This window comes from Castor canadensis, chromosome 4 (genome assembly GCF_047511655.1).
Source record: "Castor canadensis chromosome 4, mCasCan1.hap1v2, whole genome shotgun sequence".
NCBI lineage: Eukaryota > Metazoa > Chordata > Mammalia > Rodentia > Castoridae > Castor > Castor canadensis.
The window spans coordinates 125,248,188-125,269,984 of NC_133389.1; the positions used below are offsets into that span (position 1 = coordinate 125,248,188).

Genomic DNA, 21,797 nt, shown 5'->3' on the forward strand with positions numbered 1-21,797 from the left:
GAAATTATTTATATGCTTCATACACTCATTTATAATTTTTATGACAACTCTATGAATCACATTTCCCACAAAATCTCATTCTGACTGATTCCAAGGGGGAGGGGGAAGATTTAAGAAGTTTCTAAAATTTGAGAGAGCACTGATATATCTTTTGTAAAAGTGAAACAGGTTCTTTAAAAATTAAACTATAGTCAACATTATTAGATTTACTAGATTTTATTAGATTTACTAGACAAAATCCATTATTGATCTTTTCTACTCTAGCAACTTAAGATCTTGATTCCACTTGACCACATGAAAAATTTCCACTACAGCTCAACCTAGGAGAACCACAAGAAACTTCAGAGAAGACGCAACTGAGATAAACAGAGATGAGTACAAGGGGAAGCACCTGAAAAACTGGATATTCTAAAAGCAAGTCTCAACACAACAAAACACACTGAAAACTGTTGGACAATACAGAGTAGGACACAAAGGGTAAGGAAGAATAATACAGAGCGTAAGACTGATTAAAGTACAATATATTTACAGGTAAAATACTGAGGCAAAATTCCACCGAACAATGAACAGACATTAAAACAATGAAGGACAGGAATGTAAAACAGCTCATGTTAAGGGCAGAATAATGCGGGAGGATAAATGAAGAGGGTAATGAAGGGTGAATGTGGTTGAGGTACTTTCAATACATGTAAAAATGCAAACATTTAAACCTGTCAAAGCCATTTTAAGAAGGGGAGTAGAGGAAGAGGGAGAATAATGGAGGGGATGAGCCAAACTGAGGTACAATGTATGTATATATAGAAATGTCACAATGAAATCCCCTGTACAACTGTCAGATACTAATAAAAACATTTTTTAAATAAATACATAAAAGGTCTTGGAACAAATTAATAGTAATATGCTGATAATTTCTAAAAGGGCTAAATGTACATGTTACTTCTAAAATTCTGAAGGAAGGAATTCTGGTTAAATATAATTAATTTTCAGAGGTCTTACTGACTAATCACTACTGAAACTCTATGACTGACTGACCCACAGTGATTTATGAGCTGATCCAATATTTTTAAAGACTAAACAAAATGGGTACCTGTTCCCTAATACCTGCTACTTATAATGATATAAAATTTTTCTAAGTCATAAAAGAAACATTTGTTGACATAGTAAATTTCATGTGCTGAGCTAGGATCTGAGAAAATAAACATGAATTCGGTATTTGTCCTGGACTCAGACAGTAGATACCAAGCTTTCTACTTTAACATTACAATAGTTACCTAACTAGATTTCACTATATGCAAGTCTTGTTTCACTTCCACCGACTATTTTTCTAAAACTTGATCATATTTATGGTAGTGGTAATTTTTAAAGACTCCTTAATGCCTAATTTTTCAAGGTTTTTCACACAAGTGCACCTCTGTATAGGAGAAAGATCCTGGGCCCTTGGAGGTCTGAGGATACAGCTTGAAACTGTCATAGCATGCAAAAATTCTCTTTATGTAATTCAGCAAATACTGCGTTTGCAGACTGGCGGAGTGGCTCAAATGGTAGAGCGCCTGCCTAGCAAGTGGGAGGCCCTGAGTTCAAACCCCAGTACCGCAAAAACCAACAAACAAAAAGCAAAAAATTAAAAAATAAAAAAAAATACTGCATTTGCTCTATAATAGAGTCATATATGATTTTAATAAAAATAATGGTGCCCCTGGAGATAAATAAACTGACACTCTAAATGTCCTTGCTATTTTGGTGACTTCCTATCAATACACTCCCAGGATAAAACTACCTCCAAGACTTGAGAGTCACAAATCTACAGGATTGACTCACTCAGCTCAGCATACAAGGTCCCCAGCTTTTCTCCTACTATGTTTCCCAAGGCAGCAAAGAAATGCCACAGTCACACCAGTGTTTACAATACAGCTCCCCCAATGCTACTGTTAAACACATACATACAGTATGCACACCTTCCTGTTCCCTTCCCTATAATTCTTCTCCATACTTATCTAACTACCAGCAAGCTCCTATTCATTTTGACAGATTTCACTCAAGTAGCGCCTCTTCCAAAACCAATGCTTTCTTACAAACCTTCTATACTTTCCACACATCTCTATTACAGTATGTTATGCGAGAAGTATGACCTTTATTTTTTTTTTCCATTGTTTGGTCATCTTTCCCACTAAGCCAGCTATGAGCTTCTGCTTAAAGCCAAAAACTTCATTTTATTTATGTTTACATTTATAAGGACAAAGAGTGCCTCACAAATGATTGCTAACATAATGTTTGCCAATAAGTAGACAGATAAATGAATACATACAACTCCCTAAACTCTTCATAGCACTTATTACCTCCTAACATGTTATAATTTACTTTTTTATTTTATTGCTGTTGTGTGGTTTATTCACTGATACATTCTAGCACCAAGAACAGTGCCTAAAACTTACTAGGTATGCGATATTTACAAATGAATGAGTGCAAGAAATACAATTAGCTCTCTGGAACCTATCCTGTTCAGATTATTTAATATATAACATGACCTTTCTCATGTAATTTTTTTTTTCAAAAAGAAGAAATCTTTGATAATGGCAGTTTGTGATATCATTTTTTAAAACTTCAAAGAAAAGATATTTAGGTATTAAATATCTAGATACAGGAAAAGTTTACAGTTTTTAATTTTTTAATAAGTTGTTTCAGAAGGTTAGTTTTCAGAAAATGTATAAAGGTTCTTACCCATCCTTGGTTTGGTCAGCTACTCCTGCCAAGAGCTGTACAATCTTTGGATTACTATTTGGATCATTATACAGACCAAGATAGCGCTGGACAAAGTCTTCTGGGGTCATGTAATGTTCTCCATCAACCTCAGCACTGGCATACTAAAAAATAAATAAGTAATACACATTGAAAAATTTAAATTGTTCAATACTTTTTGTAGCCAACAAATGTTTTGTAAAAAGGTAAGTTAAAGGTCAGTATTAAAATCAAAATAAGAATAATGAATGCAGAATTTTTCAATGAGTAGTGAAAAGTCAAACACCCACAGACAATTTTAAGAACACTATGAAGTATTGATACATGTTGTAACACTGATGAACCTAGAAAGCATACAAAGTGAAATGAGCCAGCTACTATCAAAAACAGTCAAATATTACCCTCAGGGAGTCATGTACTCTCCATATGACTATAAAAACCATTCCTTAAGCCATTGTAGGTTTCAATCTTGGCTCTACCACTAACCCATTGTTAGTTCTTAGACAAATCCATTCTCCTCCCAGGCCTCTAGAAAGTTCACATATGTATACTATGAAGATAATATATTGTTTCAAAACAATAGGTATATAAACATAGAATAAAAAATAAAACTGTAAAATATGATAATAACAGTAAATGGATTCTACTAAATCCCATCAATTGCTTCTCCTCTACCTCTTTCTTCAAGGTATGACACAACTGGACATATTCTATCAAGATCACAAAAAAACTAGTTAAGGAGTTAAAGACAGGCAGGAGAGGTCAGGGATATTATTGCAAAGAGGAATCAAAACAAAGAAATCTAAAAACAGAATTTAAGACTGATCAGACAATTCCAAGATGGCGGCTAGAGGTAGGAAGCAGAAAGCGACCCTCCTATAGTGAAATCTTGGAGAGACGCTGGAGACACACTTTGCAGGCATAATCACCGAGAAAAGGCACAACTTTGACCCCTCCACATCTCCAGCCGGCGCAGAGAATCTCCACTTCACGTTAAACGGAGAACCGAGGAGGCCCCGGGACCGCCAGTGGCCGGCGCCCATACGGCTTGGGAAGACGCGGACCAGGTGAGCTTCGCGGTACCGCGGTAGCCCACAGACAAGCCTGGGCCAGAGCAGCATAGCCCCCTGGACAGACTGACCTCCACCAGGGAAAAAAAGAGAAACTGAGTACTAAGCAATAAGAACAGTTAAGACACGCTGGAAAGAGGGTGGGGCGCCCTGAGCGCTGAAGATTGGGGGAAGGGAATCCTTCCCGTGACTGTAAATAAACGAGCGGGGCGGGCTGGAGAGGCTCTGGCGGGAGCGGGGCGCGCGCCCAGCAACCAGGAGCGGGGACGCTTGTGAGAGGAGGGAAGACCCACTTCCCACGTGAACTGTAAATAAACACGCAGGCCTGACAACGCGGGGCAGTGTCACCTTTCCCAGTGCTTGGAAAGGGGAAAGCCTGTAGCAGAGGCCCCCCTCCCCCACACAGGAGAACTCTGAGCAAACAAAGCCTGTGGGACCAGGTGAGTGCTAAGCTCACCCCAGAGATCTGCATAAATAACGCCGCCAGCTACAGGCTGAGAGCAGCAGGCAGGCAAGCCACAGTTGCAGATACCACTCTCAGAACTGCCTCCAGATGCTTTTTTTTTCTTTTTCTCCCTACCTTTGATGAGAGAACAACCGAATTACACCTGCAAGCCGAAAAACTTACTGAAACTGTATTGCATTTGAACTGGGGACACTTGGTGGGGCTTTTTTTTTTTTCTTCTGTGTGTGTGTGAGTGTAGTTTTGTTCTACTTTATGCATCCCCTTTGATGAGACAACTACAGAACAACATCTGAGGCACCAACTCCAGGACTGGAGATTGAGAAGGACATCCAAATTATTAAGACTGAAATTGCATTGCATATAAACTTGGAAGTTTTTTGGTTTTTTGGTTTTTTTTTGTTTTTTTTAATTTTCTATTTTCCATTTTATTTTAATTCATTTTTATAAATAGATATTACTTTCATATACTTATTTTTTATTTTTTTTATCTTTGATTTTCAATCCTCTCTCTGTCACTCTATTGTCTGTTCAGCTTACTGTCGATTAGTACACTAACACTCCCTGTTTATACCTTTGAAACTCTCTTGTCTGATACCTTGTTCTGCTTTCTCCCTCTTGTCTGTATATTTGTTTTCCTCTTTTCTTTAACTTCTTGCTTTCCATCTCAGCTCACTCTTCCATTCTCAATATTACCATTGTTATTATTACAAGCTAGAAAATACTTAATTGCACACAGTACAGGGACAGTAACAACACCAAGGACAATGACAGGAAGACAGAAAAAACAAGGAAACCAGTTTCCCCACAGCAAAACATTAGTACAGGAACCAGAGGGGAATGAAGAGAACAGAAACTCAGAGCCAGACTCCAACAAAATGAAGATAAACTATGCCAAAGGACCCAATGAAGCCTACAAGAATAATTTAAAAGAAGACATACTACAAGTACTCAATGAGAATTTTATAGAGATGATACTGGATAGGGTCAACCAAAATGTACAGGAGACACTCAAGAAATTCCAAGACAATAAAAATAGAGAATTTGAAAAAGCAAAAGAAGAAATAAAGGAAACCATAGAAGCACTGTATAAACACCAAAGTGAAAGAGAGAACACAATGAATAAATGGATAAATGAACTCAGGACAAAAATAGACAACAATAAAGAAGAAAACAGCCAGGATATGGAAAACCTCAGAAAAAACGAAACAGAACTGCAAAACAAAACGGAAGGCCAATCCAGCAGAATAGAACAAACAGAAGACAGAATCTCAGAACTTGAAGATGAAATGGTAATTAAAGAAAAAACTGAAGAACTACTAATTAAACAACTCAAGACCTGTGAAAAGAAAATGCAAGAACTCACTGACTCCATCAAAAGACCAAACTTGAGAATCATGGGCATCGAAGAAGGAGAAGAGGTGCAAGCGAAGGGAATGCGTAATATATTCAACAAAATAATAACGGAAAATTTCCCAAATCTAGAGAAAGATATTCCCATACAAATGCAAGAGGCCTCCAGGACACCAAACAGACCAGATCAAAATAGAACTACTCCACGACATATCATCATTAAAACAACAAGTTCAGAAACTAAGGAAAGAATATTGAAGGCTGCAAGAGAGAAAAAACAAGTAACATACAAAGGTAAACCCATCAAAATCACAGCAGACTTCTCAACAGAAACATTAAAAGCAAGAAGAGCGTGGGGTGAGATCTTCCGGGCACTGAATGAAAATAACTTCAACCCCAGGATACTCTACCCATCAAAGCTATCATTCAAAATAGATGGAGCAATAAAAGTCTTCCATGATAAGCAGAAACTAAAACAATATGTGACCACAAAGCCACCATTACAAAAGATTCTGCAAGGGATCCTGCACACAGAAAGTGACACCCAACTTAACCATGAAAAGGCAGGCAGCACCAAACCACAGGATAAGAAAAAGCAAGACAGTAGAGAGTAACATCAAGTTAGGTACACACAATCAAACCTTCAAACAACTAAGATAACTAAATGGCAGGAATCACCACATACCTATCAGTACTAACACTTAATGTTAATGGACTTAATTCACCCATCAAAAGACACCGTTTGACAAAATGGATTAAAAAAGAAGATCCAACAATTTGTTGCTTACAGGAGACTCATCTCACCGACAGAAATAAGCATATGCTTAGGATGAAAGGCTGGAAGAAGATTTACCAAGCCAATGTCCCCCGAAAACAAGCAGGAGTAGCAATACTTATCTCTGACAAAGTAGACTTCAAACCTACATTGATCAAACGAGATAAAGAAGGACATTCCATACTAATAAAAGGGGAAATAGACCAAAAGGAAATAATAATCATCAATCTGTACGCACCCAATGTCAACGCACCCAATTTCATCAAACATACCCTGAAAGACCTAAAAGCATATATAAACGCCAACACAGTGGTTGTGGGAGACTTTAACACTCCATTATCATCAATAGATAGGTCATCCAAACAAAAACTCAATAAAGAAATCCAAGATCTAAAATATGCAATAGATCAAGTGGACCTAGTAGATGTCTACAGAACATTTCATCCAACCTCTACACAATATACATTCTTCTCAGCAGCCCATGGAACCTTCTCCAAAATAGATCATATCCTAGGGCACAAAGCAAGCCTCAGCAAATATAAGAAAATAGAAATAATACCATGCATACTATCTGACCACAATGCAGTAAAAGTAGAACTCAATAACAAAAGTAAAGACAAAAAACATGCAAACAGCTGGAAACTAAATAACTCATTACTTAATGAAGAATGGATCATCGATGCAATAAAAGAGGAAATTAAAAAGTTCCTAGAAGTCAATGAAAATGAAAACACAACCTACCGGAACCTATGGGACACAGCTAAGGCAGTCTTGAGAGGAAAGTTTAAAGCCATGAGTGCATATATTAAAAAGATTGAAAGATCCCAAATCAATGACCTAATGATACATCTCAAACTCCTAGAAAAACAAGAACAAGCAAATCCCAAAACAAATAAAAGGAGAGAAATAATAAAAATAAGAGCTGAAATCAACAAAATAGAAACCAAAAAAACCATACAAAGAATTAATGAAACAAAAAGTTGGTTCTTTGAAAAAATAAACAAGATCGATAGACCCCTGGCAAACCTGACTAAAATGAGGAGAGAAAAAACCCAAATTAGTAGAATCAGGAATGCAAAAGGGGAGATAACAACAAACACCATGGAAGTCCAGGAAATCATCAGAGACTACTTTGAGAACCTATATTCAAATAAATTTGAAAATCTAAAAGAAATGGACAGATTTCTAGATACATATGATCATCCAAAACTGAACCAAGAGGAAATTAATCACCTGAATAGACCTATAACACAAAATGAAATTGAAGCAGCAATCAAGAGTCTCCCCAAAAAGAAAAGTCCAGGACCTGATGGATTCTCTGCTGAATTCTATCAGACCTTTAAAGAAGAACTGATACCAACCCTCCTTAAACTGTTCCATGAAATAGAAAGGGAAGGAAAACTGCCAAACACATTTTATGAAGCCACTATTACACTTATCCCAAAACCAGGCAAAGACACCTCCAAAAAGGAGAACTATAGGCCAATCTCCTTAATGAACATTGATGCAAAAATCCTCAACAAAATAATGGCAAATCGAATTCAGCAACACATCAAAAAGATTATTCACCACGACCAGGTAGGCTTCATCCCAGGGATGCAGGGGTGGTTCAACATACGAAAAGCAATAAACGTAATAAACCACATTAACAGAAGCAAAGACAAAAACCACTTGATCATCTCAATAGATGCAGAAAAAGCCTTTGATAAGATCCAACATCATTTCATGATAAAAGCTCTAAAAAAACTAGGAATAGAAGGAAAGTTCCTCAACATTATAAAAGCTATATATGACAAACCTACAGCCAGCATTATACTTAACGGAGAAAAATTAAAACCATTCCCTCTAAAATCAGGAACCAGACAAGGATGCCCACTATCTCCACTCCTATTCAACATAGTACTGGAATTCCTAGCCAGAGCAATTAGGCAAGAAGAAGGAATAAAAGGAATACAAATAGGTAAAGAAACTGTCAAAATATCCCTATTTGCAGACAACATGATCCTATACCTTAAAGACCCAAAAAACTCTACTCAGAAGCTTCTAGACATCATCAATAGCTATAGCAAGGTAGCAGGATATAAAATCAACATAGAAAAATCATTAGCATTTCTATACACTAACAATGAGCAAACGGAAAAAGAATATATGAAAACAATTCCATTTACAATAGCCTCAAAAAAAATCAAATACCTAGGTGTAAACCTAACAAAAGATGTGAAAGACCTCTACAAGGAAAACTATACACTTCTGAAGAAAGAGATTGAGGAAGACTATAGAAAGGGGAGAGATCTCCCATGCTCATGGATTGGTAGAATCAACATAGTAAAAATGTCTATACTCCCCAAAGTAATCTACATGTTTAATGCAATTCCCATCAAAATTCCAATGACATTCATCAAAGAGATTGAAAAATCTACTGTTAAATTTATATGGAAACACAAGAGGCCACGAATAGCCAAGGCAATACTCAGTCAAAAGAACAATGCAGGAGGTATCACAATACCTGACTTCAAACTATATTACAAAGCAATAATAATAAAAACAGCATGGTACTGGCACAAAAACAGACATGAAGACCAGTGGAACAGAATAGAGGATCCAGACATGAAGCCACACAACTATAAGCAACTTATCTTTGACAAAGGAGCTAAAAATATACGATGGAGAAATAGCAGCCTCTTCAACAAAAACTGCTGGGAAAACTGGTTAGCAGTCTGCAAAAAACTGAAACTAGATCCATGTATATCACCCTATAACAAGATTAACTCAAAATGGATCAAGGATCTTAATATCAGACCCCAAACTCTTAAGTTGATACAAGAAAGAGTAGGAAATACTCTGGAGTTAGTAGGTATAGGTAAGAACTTTCTCAATGAAACCCCAGCAGCACAGCAACTAAGAGATAGCATAGATAAATGGGACCTCATAAAACTAAAAAGCTTCTGTTCATCAAAAGAAATGGTCTCTAAATTGAAGAGAACACCCACAGAGTGGGAGAAAATATTTGCCAACTATACATCAGACAAAGGACTGATAACCAGAATATACAGGGAACTTAAAAAAATAAATTCTCCCAAAACTAATGAACCAATAAAGAAATGGGCATGTGAACTAAACAGAACTTTCTCAAAAGAAGAAATTCAAATGGCCAGAAAACACATGAAAAAATGCTCACCATCTCTAGCAATAAAGGAAATGCAAATTAAAACCACACTAAGATTCCACCTCACCCCTGTTAGAATAGCCATCATCAGCAACACCACCAACAACAGGTGTTGGCGAGGATGCGGGGAAAAAGGAACCCTCTTACACTGTTGGTGGGAATGTAGACTAGTACAACCACTCTGGAAAAAAATTTGGAGGCTACTTAAAAAGCTGGACATCGATCTACCATTTGATCCAGCAATACCACTCTTGGGGATATACCCAAAAGACTGTTACTCCAGAGGCACCTGCACATCCATGTTTATTGCGGCACTATTCACAATAGCCAAGTTATGGAAACAGCCAAGATGCCCCACCACTGACGAATGGATTAAGAAAATGTGGTATCTATACACAATGGAATTTTATGCAGCCATGAAGAAGAACGAAATGTTATCATTCGCTGGTAAATGGATGGAATTGGAGAACATCATTCTGAGTGAGGTTAGCCTGGCTCAAAAGACCAAAAATCGTATGTTCTCCCTCATATGTGGACATTAGATCAAGGGCAAACACAACAAGGGGATTGGACTATGAGCACATGATAAAAGCGAGAGCACACAAGGGAGGGGTGAGGATAGGTAAGACACCTAAAAAACTAGCTAGCATTTGTTGCCCTTAATGCAGAGAAACTAAAACAGATACCTTAAAGCAACTGAGGCCAATAGGAAAAGGGGACCAGGAACTAGAGAAAAGGTTAGATTAAAAAGAATTAACCTAGAAGGTAACACCCACGCACAGGAAATCAATGTGAGTCAATGCCCTGTATAGCTATCCTTATCTCAACCAGCAAAACCCCTTGTTCCTTCCTATTATTGCTTATACTCTCTCTACAACAAAATTAGAGATAAGGGCAAAATAGTTTCTGCTGGGTATTGAGGGGGGGAGCAGGAGGGGGTGGAGTGGGTGGTAAGGGAGGGGGTGGGGGCAGGGGGGAGAAATAAACCAAGCCTTGTATGCACATATGAATAATAAAAGAAAAATGAAAAAAAAAATAAATAAAAAAAAAAAAAGAAGAATTAACCTAGAAGGTAACACACATGCACAGGAAATCAATGCGAGTTAACTCCCTGTATAGCTATCCTTATCTCAACCAGAAAAAACCCTTGTTCCTTCCTATTATTGCTTATACTCTCTCTTCAACAAAATTAGAGATAAGGGCAGAATAGTTTCTGCTGGGTAGCGAAGGAGAAGGGAGGGGGAAGGGAAGGGGGAAAGGGAAGGGGGAAAAAAAAAAAAAAAAAGACTGATCAGACAACCACTAACTAGAATAAGAGTCCCCAAAACTAAACAATAGTATGAAAAATATACTATGAGAACCAAAAAGGAGTGATTCATTCTAAAGACAAGTGAGATAGGGCTAAGGGAAGAGACAGAAAGTGAAATCCAATTTGCCAACTGCAAATAGAAAGGATATTTTAAACTGGGAGAAAAAACAGGAACATAAGTAGAAATAAGAAAAAAAAATCTTTTTGAAGGGGAGGGGTTAGTTGAAGGTAGAAATGGTAATAAAAAGAGAGTTCAGGTCTAGGGATACAGTTCTAGACTAGAGTGCTTGCATAGCATGAATTAGGTCCTACACTCAATCCCTAAAATAGAAGAAAAGAAAAGAAAGAAGATAGTGCGGAAGTTTAATAGACACTTAATAAATGTTGTATTCTTTCTCCATTTAAGAAAAATGAGAGAGAGAGAGAATACAAATTGAGTATTTCTTATGTGAAATGCCTAGAAGGCCAAAAGTGTTTTGAATTTTAGATTTCTTTTAGAATATTCACATATACTTAATAGGGTAGTTTGGGGATAGGCCAAAGTCAACACAAAATTCTTTTTGTTTCATACAAACCTTAATATAATACATAGTCTGAAGGTAATTTTATACAATATTTGTAGTGTGCCTACATTTTGACTGTGACCCATCATATAAGGTCAGGTGTGGAATTTCCCACTTACATCCTCATGTTAGCACTCAAAAACTTTTGGATTCTGGAGTATTTCAGATTTCAACATATATATAAAGGCAGTTTGAGACCAAACTGTGGAAGAATTTGAATGCTAAACCAGATAGTCTGAACTTTATTCTGTGAGACATGGGATACCACTGAAAATTTTAGGGGAGAGCAGAGAAATGATGTGACCTGTGCTATCCTTGGTAGCAATGTGAAAGATGGGTGCAGAAGAGATGAAGTGACTGAGACAGGGAGAAGCAGTGGCCATCTAAAACATCCAGGTGAAAGTTGTTGAGGCCAGAATCAAAACAGTGAGAATGAAAAGGAAGAAACATTGCCAATGGCTTTTTACTTTACTTAACAGCATTGCAGCCAAGTGCTGGTAGTTTATATAATCCTAGCTACTCAGGAGGCAGCAATCAGGAGGATCGAGGTTGAAAACAAGCTCGGGCAAATAGTTTGAGGGATCCTGTATCAAAAAAACCCATCACAAAAAAGAGCTGGTAGAGTGACTCCAAGTATACCACACACACAAAAAAAAGCATTGCATTCATGCCATTTAAAATTCAAAGGTACAAAAGATAAATAGTGAAAAGTCTTCCCCATCTCTACCCACTCAATTTTCTGCACCAGAAGAAATCAATTTTTATACAGCCTTCTAGAAATATGTTATGCACGAGCAATTTTATATACATATATTATATGATACTACTATATATGTATATATTATGTAATATATATCATATATATATTAGTATGTGTATAAATGATACTAAATGTGTATTATGAAATTCTTGTCCACTTCTCTTTTTCCATCATAGGCATACTATTCAGTTACACTAATGTCAGCATCTCACTTTTTCCAGATGTAGTCCTTTTGAGAAACAATTTGTCTATATATACACACAAGTATACATATACATCATAAAGAACCATAAAAATGCTCACATCCTTGACAAGGAATACTGGGCTGAACTCCTATGAAAAATTAAAAAGCAAACTGAACACAAAATATGAAATTGGAGAGATAGGGTAATGGTGACCTTTGTTCTCTCTTCACAACTATGTGGGTGTTGCTTTCTTTCTTTGATTAGCAGATGACAAAAAAGGGAAAAAAACACAAAAACATTTCAGAGTCACTCACAAAACTCACAATTATTCACAAAATGTGGGAATTAATGGTCTACTCCTTTTGCCACAGGAGTGAGCTTGATTGCCATTATGATCGCACTGCCTTTGCAGAACACCACACGCAAGGAAAGTATTCTGCCCTACACAATCAGGAGGATTTTATAGCATTTTTTACTTTAAAACTACCAGGAAAAAGAGCAACAAATAAAGCACTAGCCACCAACGCCACAGCAGCCAACAAGGAAAACAAATGCTTTTGTTGACATGAACTGAAGCAGTCTTTGCCAGTGTCTAGGGTTATAAATGGTGCCAAAGAACTGCTTTCCCTGAGGTATTTTGCTAGTGTTTTTCTCCACTCTTCCAGTCTATTCTAACTTGATTTTAACGGAATGATGGAGTGTATATAGCTCAGAGGGAAAAGAATTCTAAGTCTTATCTACAAAGAGTTACTACTTGACTCCTACAGGAGACAGTTAACTAATTAATTCATTAAATTAGAGACAATTACTTCAAATTGGCAGTAAGCCTGTTGCCTGAACAGACAGAAACAAAGGGGGAGTTCAGAACTAAAACTAGAATCTACCTGCAGTCAGTTAAAATGCTAAAACATTTTAGGAATTATGCTAACAGAGAGCAACTGATACTTCAAAAACTGATGATGTAGGTGTACCTCAGTGGTATAACACTTGCCTAACATGCTCAAGGCCCTGCTCTGATCCCTAGCACCACAAAATAAATACACAAACAAACAAACAATTTTTTGCTGTTTCTTTTATTTTAGAAAGTAAAGATAGCTAGAGCTGGGTGTGGTGGTACATGCCTGTAATCCCAGCACTTGGGAAACAGAGGCCAGAGAATCAAGAATTTTGAGGCCAGCCTGGGCTATATAGCAAGTTTCAGGTCACCCTGAGCTTCATAGCAAGACCCTATCTTCAAAACCAAAAATGAAATGAGAGGGAGAGGGAAAAGGGTGAGGGGGAGAAGAGGAAGGAGAGGGAGAAGGAAGACAAAAGGGAAAATGGAGAAGGGGAAGGGAAAAGGGGAGAGGAGGGAAACAGGAGAGGAAGGGTGGGGAAATAAGGAGAGGAGAGGAGAGGGGAGGAAAAGAAAGATAGTTTAAGGTAATACATAAGGCTAGAAATAAGAAAATATTAAGGGCCTTTTGGGTTTATTTGGTGGTGCTGGGATCTTAATCCCAGGGCCTTACACATGCTAGACAAGTGCTCGATCACTTGAACTACAACTCAGCTCTTAAGGGCCTTATTTAGGTCTCCTTTTTTTGCTAATCAAAATGACTTGAATATTTACACTAAAAATGACAAAAAGCAATTTAAAACAAAGTTTTAAGTTTCCCAGACTAACATTATGGTAAAGATGTAATATATCAAGTAATTTAGTAGTTTCATATCATTTCCATCATTTCAAAGGGCAAACTAAATAAAATGACCAAATATTATATCCTTACTCCAAATAACTTTAGAGTTAATCATTTGCCATTTCAAAGATGTCTCTTAAGCAGTTGTAAATCCCTGCTGGGCAAGAAGTCAAGGACATATGAAAGACATTGACAAGTAATAGCAGACAGTATCTGGACAAAAATAGGTGATCTATTTTCTATACTAAACTTTTTTCAAACCCAAGTCAAGTATTTGAAAAGCAAAAGTGTACAGAGCTTTGACATTTCCAGAAATAGTTAATATTTACATGAGTATAGTTCACGTGTGATTGAAAAAGACTCGGCTAAAGCTTGAGAAACAAAACAGATCTTAAGAGATTTCATACATTTAATCAAAATTACTATCTACAAAAGATGGCAGTGTTTTATATACATATTATGTTGTAATTACCATCTGCAAGTGAGAAGATCATGCTCTAGAAATGTTTTGTCTATAAAGCCAACAGATCAACATATCAAGGCCTCACCTGACTGGAGTAAACTGGACAGTAATAACTCCTTTACTGAAATTAACCTTAAGTGACCTTTGGAATGTATGCAACCTACATTGCAGGTTAACTATGTTAATTATACCTTACAAAAAATGTACACATAACTCTAAATTTCCACTAAGAAAAAAACATTAACTTCAATGACTTGAATGAGTAAAAGGTCAAATAGTCTAAATGATACAAATTAAACCTGTTTAAACCATTTAGGTTTTCAAAAACAGGTCCTTTAATATCTTCTATTTGTAAAAGAGATTCTAGAGACTAAAGGAATATTGTATTGTAAATAATAAGCTGGTTACCTTCTTTTTAATTATACAGTGTTTCAGGGTCAAATATTTTCTTTTCAAGTATGCATACCAAAACTGAGGTCATATATCTAGAAGCACAACATTATAACCCAAAAACCTGCTGGAATCAAATCTTTCATGTTATTTTCTGCCTTCACAAAATTATGTGCTGCACACTATGCCTGACATTGGGGCTGCCTGAACAGACAGATCTTATTGCAGATCAGTAAGACAAAGGTCACATGAAGTAGCTGGGAAGTAATGGCATGATGGACACTAAAGCTAGGGTCAGAAACATCTCCGGGTTCTAAACTTCTGTGCCACTAATTCATTGAAAATTATTGGGAAAAATACACAGCTCAGCTGGTCAAGGTATCTGTACAGTGTCAGCCAGTTAGGAGGATGAAGCAAGAAGACAGCTTGAGCCCTTGAGTTCCAGACCAGCCTGGGAAACATAGCTTTCCTACTGTGATGAAAAAAAATGAGATCTTGAGTACCAAATTATCTGGAAATGGTAAAACATACCCATACTGAAATAGTCATTGTAAAATGTTTAGAAACAGATAAGCATAAGATTCTAGTTTCCCTTCTTGCTTACTGAATTTTTCTGCTTTTGCCCAAACATGAAGGAATTAATTGTTCTTACTCTTCCTCTCCCTCACAACTAAGATTTCCTAGGGATTGGCTTCCAGTATACCTGTCTTATCAGACCAGTGGTGACTAGTCTAAGCAACTACTTCTGCTTATCCAACATATGGCTGTAATGAACAAACAGTTCCTCCATGACTTTGCTCCAACTGAGATGAACTAACATTTTCAGATCTTAACATCTTTTCAATTTCAGTAACTCAAATGATAATGTCACAAAGTTTGGTAACTACAGATATCCTACAGAATATTTCCATGAAGAAAAATGAATTATCTGAACAATAGAAGAGGACAACATGTACCAAGACAAGAGCTGAGCACAGAAGCTAATCCCCTTGCTATCCACTATTACTACTTGCACTTCCCATGGAAGCCAAATTTAGTCAGGAATGCATGCCCTTTTACTACACAGCACTCTGCACAAGAAGCAAAGACCACAGCAGATTGACATACAAACCCTGCTACAACAGAACAATGTGGAAATCACCTTATTTAGTATGTTAACTCAATCAGAATGGAAACATATTCTATCACAAATATTTTAATAAAAAACAACACTGCAGACCTTGTCTCATAACAAATAAATAAAAATTTAAAAATTAAAAAAATATGAATCAAGGAAATTTCAACACTAAGTAGAAATTGATGATCTTAAGGAATTTTTTAGGTCTGATAATGGTATTACAGACTGATTTTCTGAATCCTTTCTTTTAGAGCTATGTATTTGGAAATATTTATAAATGCAACAATATGTCCGGGAACTGCTTCAAAATAAGCCAGTGGGGCTATAATGTAACTGAAGCAAGAACAGCCATGGTAATGGATGCAGTTTAGTGAAAGATGGATGATAATTCATTATATTATTTTCTATTAATTTATATATGGTATTTTCCATAATAAGTTTTTTTAAAGGCTACAGAAAATAATAGAATGATTTTCTATATGTAGTAATATACCTGTATCTCCAAACAATATAAAGTTAAAAGGTAAGCTGCATTAAAATGCATTTATGTAAAGCAAGTTTTCTCCATTTACTGTATAGCATTGAGCAAGTTACTTAACCTCTCTGGAGCTCAGTTTCCTCATCTGTAAAATAGGAATGTTACATTGGGGTAAGCTCAGTGGTAAAGCAAATGTTTAGCATACAGGAGGCCCTGGGTTCGATATCCAGCACTAAAAATATAAATAAATAAGCAAATAAATAAATAAAATGTTGGGCTGGGGCATAGCTCAGTGGTAGCATGCTTGCCTAGCATGTGTGATGGTCTGGGTTTGATCCCACTACCACAAAAATAAAATAAATAAGATGAGAATACTAATAGTATCTATGTTATAGATAATGAAGCCAGCACGCGCGCGCACGCACACACACACACACACACACACACACACACACACACACACACAAACTAAGCAATAAGAAGTATATGATAGTAGTGAGATTAGTTAAGTTCCCTCTCCAGTAATGGCTAGAGCCAAAACATTTTGGACCCAAGCAAGTTTTACTGAAGTCACTTAAGACTGAAATTGTCTTCACTAATGCATCTTCAAAATACGTGTTTCTTTCAGTTCAAAGAGCCTAATACTATCCATAGAAAGGGTTTCAATGCTTTGAGAAATGTCCACAATGCCAATAGAAAGCAGGACAGAACAGGAAGATGGTGATTAAAAAGAAGAAAAAGTTACATAAAGAATGAATTACAAGTATATCTTTCAGGTTTGTGTCTTGGTATTTCAGAGCTTCTGGTTGGACTACTATTCCTTTTCTGGTCCAGACTAAGCAACTTTTTCTGGTTCAGAACAAAACTACTCAGATACCTACCATAGTCTCTCAGGTCTCTCAGCCTTAGACTATGACTGTACCTTTTCTCAGAATTTTATAGACTTGAGAAAAATTACCTCTTCTGTTATTTCTGAATATGGGGAATTGTGAAGATCTTCAGATACATATCTCACCTCTAACTGGGCATTCACTCACTGATGCTTCAGACAGACTGGCCTTTCTGGTTGCTGAACATACCAAACTTCTACATCTAAGCCTGTGCACACAAAAGCCATCTGCTTGGAATTCTATCACCTCACCTTACTTACCATTAAGTTTTTAACTCTAATATCACTTCTTCATGGGCCTTCACTGACCACACTCATGAAAAAAATGAAAAACGGTGGCCCTTTACACCATTCTGTTTATATCCTTATTGTACTTGTCACAATCTTTAGTAATCATTTTTTTAGATTGTGGATTCTTTTGTTGTCTGTCTCACCCTTAGAAAGTGAGACCCTACCTTTACTGAACTTCTCTGTCTTTCCTTACTCTCAATGAATTCCTCTGTTTTACCTCAATAAAGGTAGAACCTTGCACAGTGCTTAGCATGGTGCATAGGAGTCAATTAAAAATATATTGATTGGTAGACAATAACATGACATTTAATAACACTAATTTTCTTATCTTTTCAGTCATGTTTCAATCCTTCCAAATGATTCAAGGACAAGGTCTCATTATGATGCTAGTCTTTCCTTAATGCCTAACTTTTTTTTTAATGAAAACACTAAATACTTTATGATGAAATATCCTCTTAATCAAAAATAAAGATTATCATCATCGATTCCTATATTCTGAAGAATTGGTGAAAACCTTTAATCAGAATGGCTAATAAAACAATAGATCCTATTCTGTGTGACCCCCAATGAGTTTTTTCAAACCATGCTAGGAAACCCTCTATTATTTTCATATTCCCAGTGAATAAGTTCTAATTTCTTTTAATTTTTACTTGCTCAAAGTTTAATACATACACATTGATAGTATTTTTATTTTCCTCTTTATTTTTCCCTACAACCAAGTTAGCAACCTAGTATTTATCTCTCTATCTCTTTCTCAATGCTCGCCAAATCATACACAAACATATATATGTATAAATATAGATACAAAACATATGTTTATAAATATATTGGTTTGTTTTACAATCCAAAATCATGATATATATACTTCCTTGAAGCTTTATAGGCCTAACTCACTCTTTTTAGTATCTGTAGAATTTTCCATGATATAGTTATTCCATAATTTTTTACCACTCTACTTTGATAGCATCTATTTTGTTGCCTTTTTGGGAAAAAAAATCCAGTTCTATAATTTACAAACCATATATATATATATATACACATACACACATATATACATACATATATATTCTTATGAGTATTTTGATTTATCTGAGGTAAGAATCCTAAAAACAGGACTTTTATTTAGATAGTATTTTCTTTTCTTTTATTTATTTATTTTTATTTTTATGGTCTTACTATGCAAGTGCTGTACCCCAAGCTACATCCTCAGCTCATTTACTTTTTATTTTTAAAAAAGTGTGCTTTTCAAAGTCTGTTTCCACAAATATTGCATGACAGCACCCTTTTCCTCTACATTTAGCCTCAGTAGATGTCATCACCCTTTAATACTTGATAATCTTATTGTAACTCTAATATTGTATTTCATGTCCCACACTTTTGAAAACAAAACCCTAATGTATATGCCAACAAAGAAGGGTCTCTTGCTAAAAGCCCTGCTTAATTACATTCTCAGCCTCATCCTACTGCCAAAAATAACTAAATGAGGACATAGTATATAAATAATTATTTCGTAAATAAAGACATTTCTTTCCACTAAAAATCACCATGCTATCATAAATACCCTAAGAAAAACCCACTCTTACTTTACATTAGTGTCACCTTCTTCCGCTTATTCTCTAATCGAAAATGAACAAGAAAGGGCCAGGGATGTAGCTCAGTGGCTTGTGCAGTGACCTGTGCTTGATCTCCAGCACAGCAAAATAAACAAACGAATATAAACAAGACAGAGAAAAGTGCATTTTCACAATTTTATATGGCATATGATCTTCAGTGTTACATTGATACTAATGAAGAAAAGAACAGGATCAAAATAATATTTCAGTTCTGTATCTCAGTAAACTTTTGGTTTGGCATATGTAGTTGTTCAGCCTCAACATGTGGTAGTTTTACCATATAATACAACAACAAATGAACAACAGAAAGTCTATCAATTAAAAAATAAATTAAGAGATCTTAAAAAAAAAATCATAAGTTTGTCATTAATCTACCTTGCCACAAAGCACAGACAAGATTAACTCTTCATTTTTAAATTTGTCAAGCTTATTACAAATAACCTATTATATGCCTATTGTCCCCACCTCACCTGCCTTTTTCGTTGTTTCTATTATATTCTTTTGCTACTGTACACTTCTGATGCAGCAAAATTGGCTCAATGACAGTGTGCGAGTAAGAGAGATAAAAGAAGAAAGAGATAAATCAAGAAATGACAGTATAGTAAAATCTTAGCTTGAGAACTGTTTGTAAAATTATAGCGCAATTGAACATGTAAGAATTCATTTGTTGTGCTCAAATTTCATGAACTTGGAAGAGGGTGAGATGGGAAAAAGGCAGAATCCTAGTGAACATCTTTATTTACTTATTTATTTTTTGGGTGGTACTGGGGTTTGAACTCAGGTCTTCATACTGGCCAGGCAGGTACTCTACCACTTGAACCACTCCACCAGCCCTTTTATTCATTTATTTTTAAACTAAGAGAAAATATAGCTCATCTAATTTTAAGAAGCAATAAACAACATGAAAAGAAAAATACAACTATTCATATCCTTGTATTTGAAATAATGGCTCACTTTTATAAAGTCTTTCTCAGGTACTTACATATATAATTCCACTAAACATAGATATGCATAGTTAGGCATTATCTAAATCATTGTTTTAGGTAAAAACAACATTGTTTTTTCTTTTTAATTGAGAGAGGCTCTCACTATGTAGCCCACGCTGGCCTTGAACTTTTGCTTCTCCTGCCTCAGCCTCCTAAATGGTGGGATTACAAGAATGCACCACCATGTCTTTTGAGTCATATTTTTTGTGAAGATAGACAATTAATGCCACATACCTAAACTTTACAAAGAAGAGCATTCAATTATATTCTTTGTTTTGTTTTGTATTGTTTTTGTTTTTTGAAAAAGGGTCTACTATGTAGCCCAGACTGGCCTTCCAATTTACTATGTAACCTCAGACTCAAACTCCAGATCTCCCTGCCTCAGTCTCCCAAATCCTGGGATTAATGCGTACCACTACGCCTGGCTCTAAATTGTATTCTAAAATTTTAAATTAGCCAGGGGTTTCATCCCCAGCACTGTAAAAATAAATAAGTAAAATTAACCAGGCATGGTGTCACATACTTGTAATCCCAGCACACGGGATGGGGAGGCAGGAGGATCAAGAGTTTGTTAATCTGAGCTACATAGTAAATTCAAGGCCAGCTTGAGCTACATAGTGAGACCATGTCTCAAAAAAAAAAATTTTTTTTTAATTATATCTTTTCTCTGTAGTCTTTAAGAAGCTCAAATGATCCTGAACTCAAATGACTCCAAAATCCTACCAAAACCAAATCATATTGATAACAGAATCATCTATATTTTTTAACCTTTGACTTACTCTTTTTGTGAAACTCCTACTTTAAACTTCCAGGGGACTATCCTTCCTAGTCTTCCTCCTTTTCCTTTACTCTTCAATTATGAATATAATTTATAAATCAGTCCCTGGTCTTCCATCCTATTTATTTTACATTTAATTCTCCTAACCATAAGAATTCATCTATCACCCATACAAATCTGTAACTGTCCTAACCTACTTTAATTTAGTGGGTCATATTTATTTAGCAATCAAACTTAATTCCACTCCCCAAAAAAGTTCCAAAAATAGATTCCTTATGAATTACTATCTATCCTAAAATGCCAGGTTCACTACTCCTTCATTACATCCATATTTCATACCAAATTCAATAGATTCTTCCCTTACAAAGTCCCTGGTATTGTCCTTCCTTTCCATTGCTCTAGCCATTAGCCACACTAGGTCATTATCTCCCACATGTATTATTTCAATAGCCTCTTAGCTGACAGCCTTACTTATTTCCAATCTCTCCACACTACCCAACATGCACAAAGAGCTGCCAGAATTCACCACTTCAATTTGCCCACTCAGAAACCCAGAGTGCCTCCCTACCATTTCAAATCCAAACTACTTGGCCAACTGTTCTAGGTAGTTACAGCATAAAGGAACTTTTTTTTTCAGCACCCAAGTACCACATTATTTTTTCTTTAACTCCTTAACAAAACACAGTTGCCATTAGCCCTTGACATATCTACCTTTCAAAAATTGCCCCATTTCAAA

At 36.0% G+C, this 21,797-nt stretch overlaps 1 protein-coding gene across 2 annotated transcripts in view; it reads right to left on the bottom strand.

Moving 5' to 3' along the window:
* The window catches only part of Slc25a12 (solute carrier family 25 member 12), a 190,227-nt gene that overhangs the window by 69,582 nt on the left and 98,848 nt on the right, over positions 1 to 21,797 (bottom strand). For both annotated transcript variants that reach the window (XM_074071102.1, XM_074071101.1), the window contains exon 3: positions 2,719 to 2,861. In XM_074071102.1, coding sequence (XP_073927203.1) covers positions 2,719 to 2,828 — 110 coding nt within the window. In that variant the 5' untranslated portion in view covers positions 2,829 to 2,861. The remainder of the gene's footprint in view (positions 1 to 2,718; positions 2,862 to 21,797) is intronic.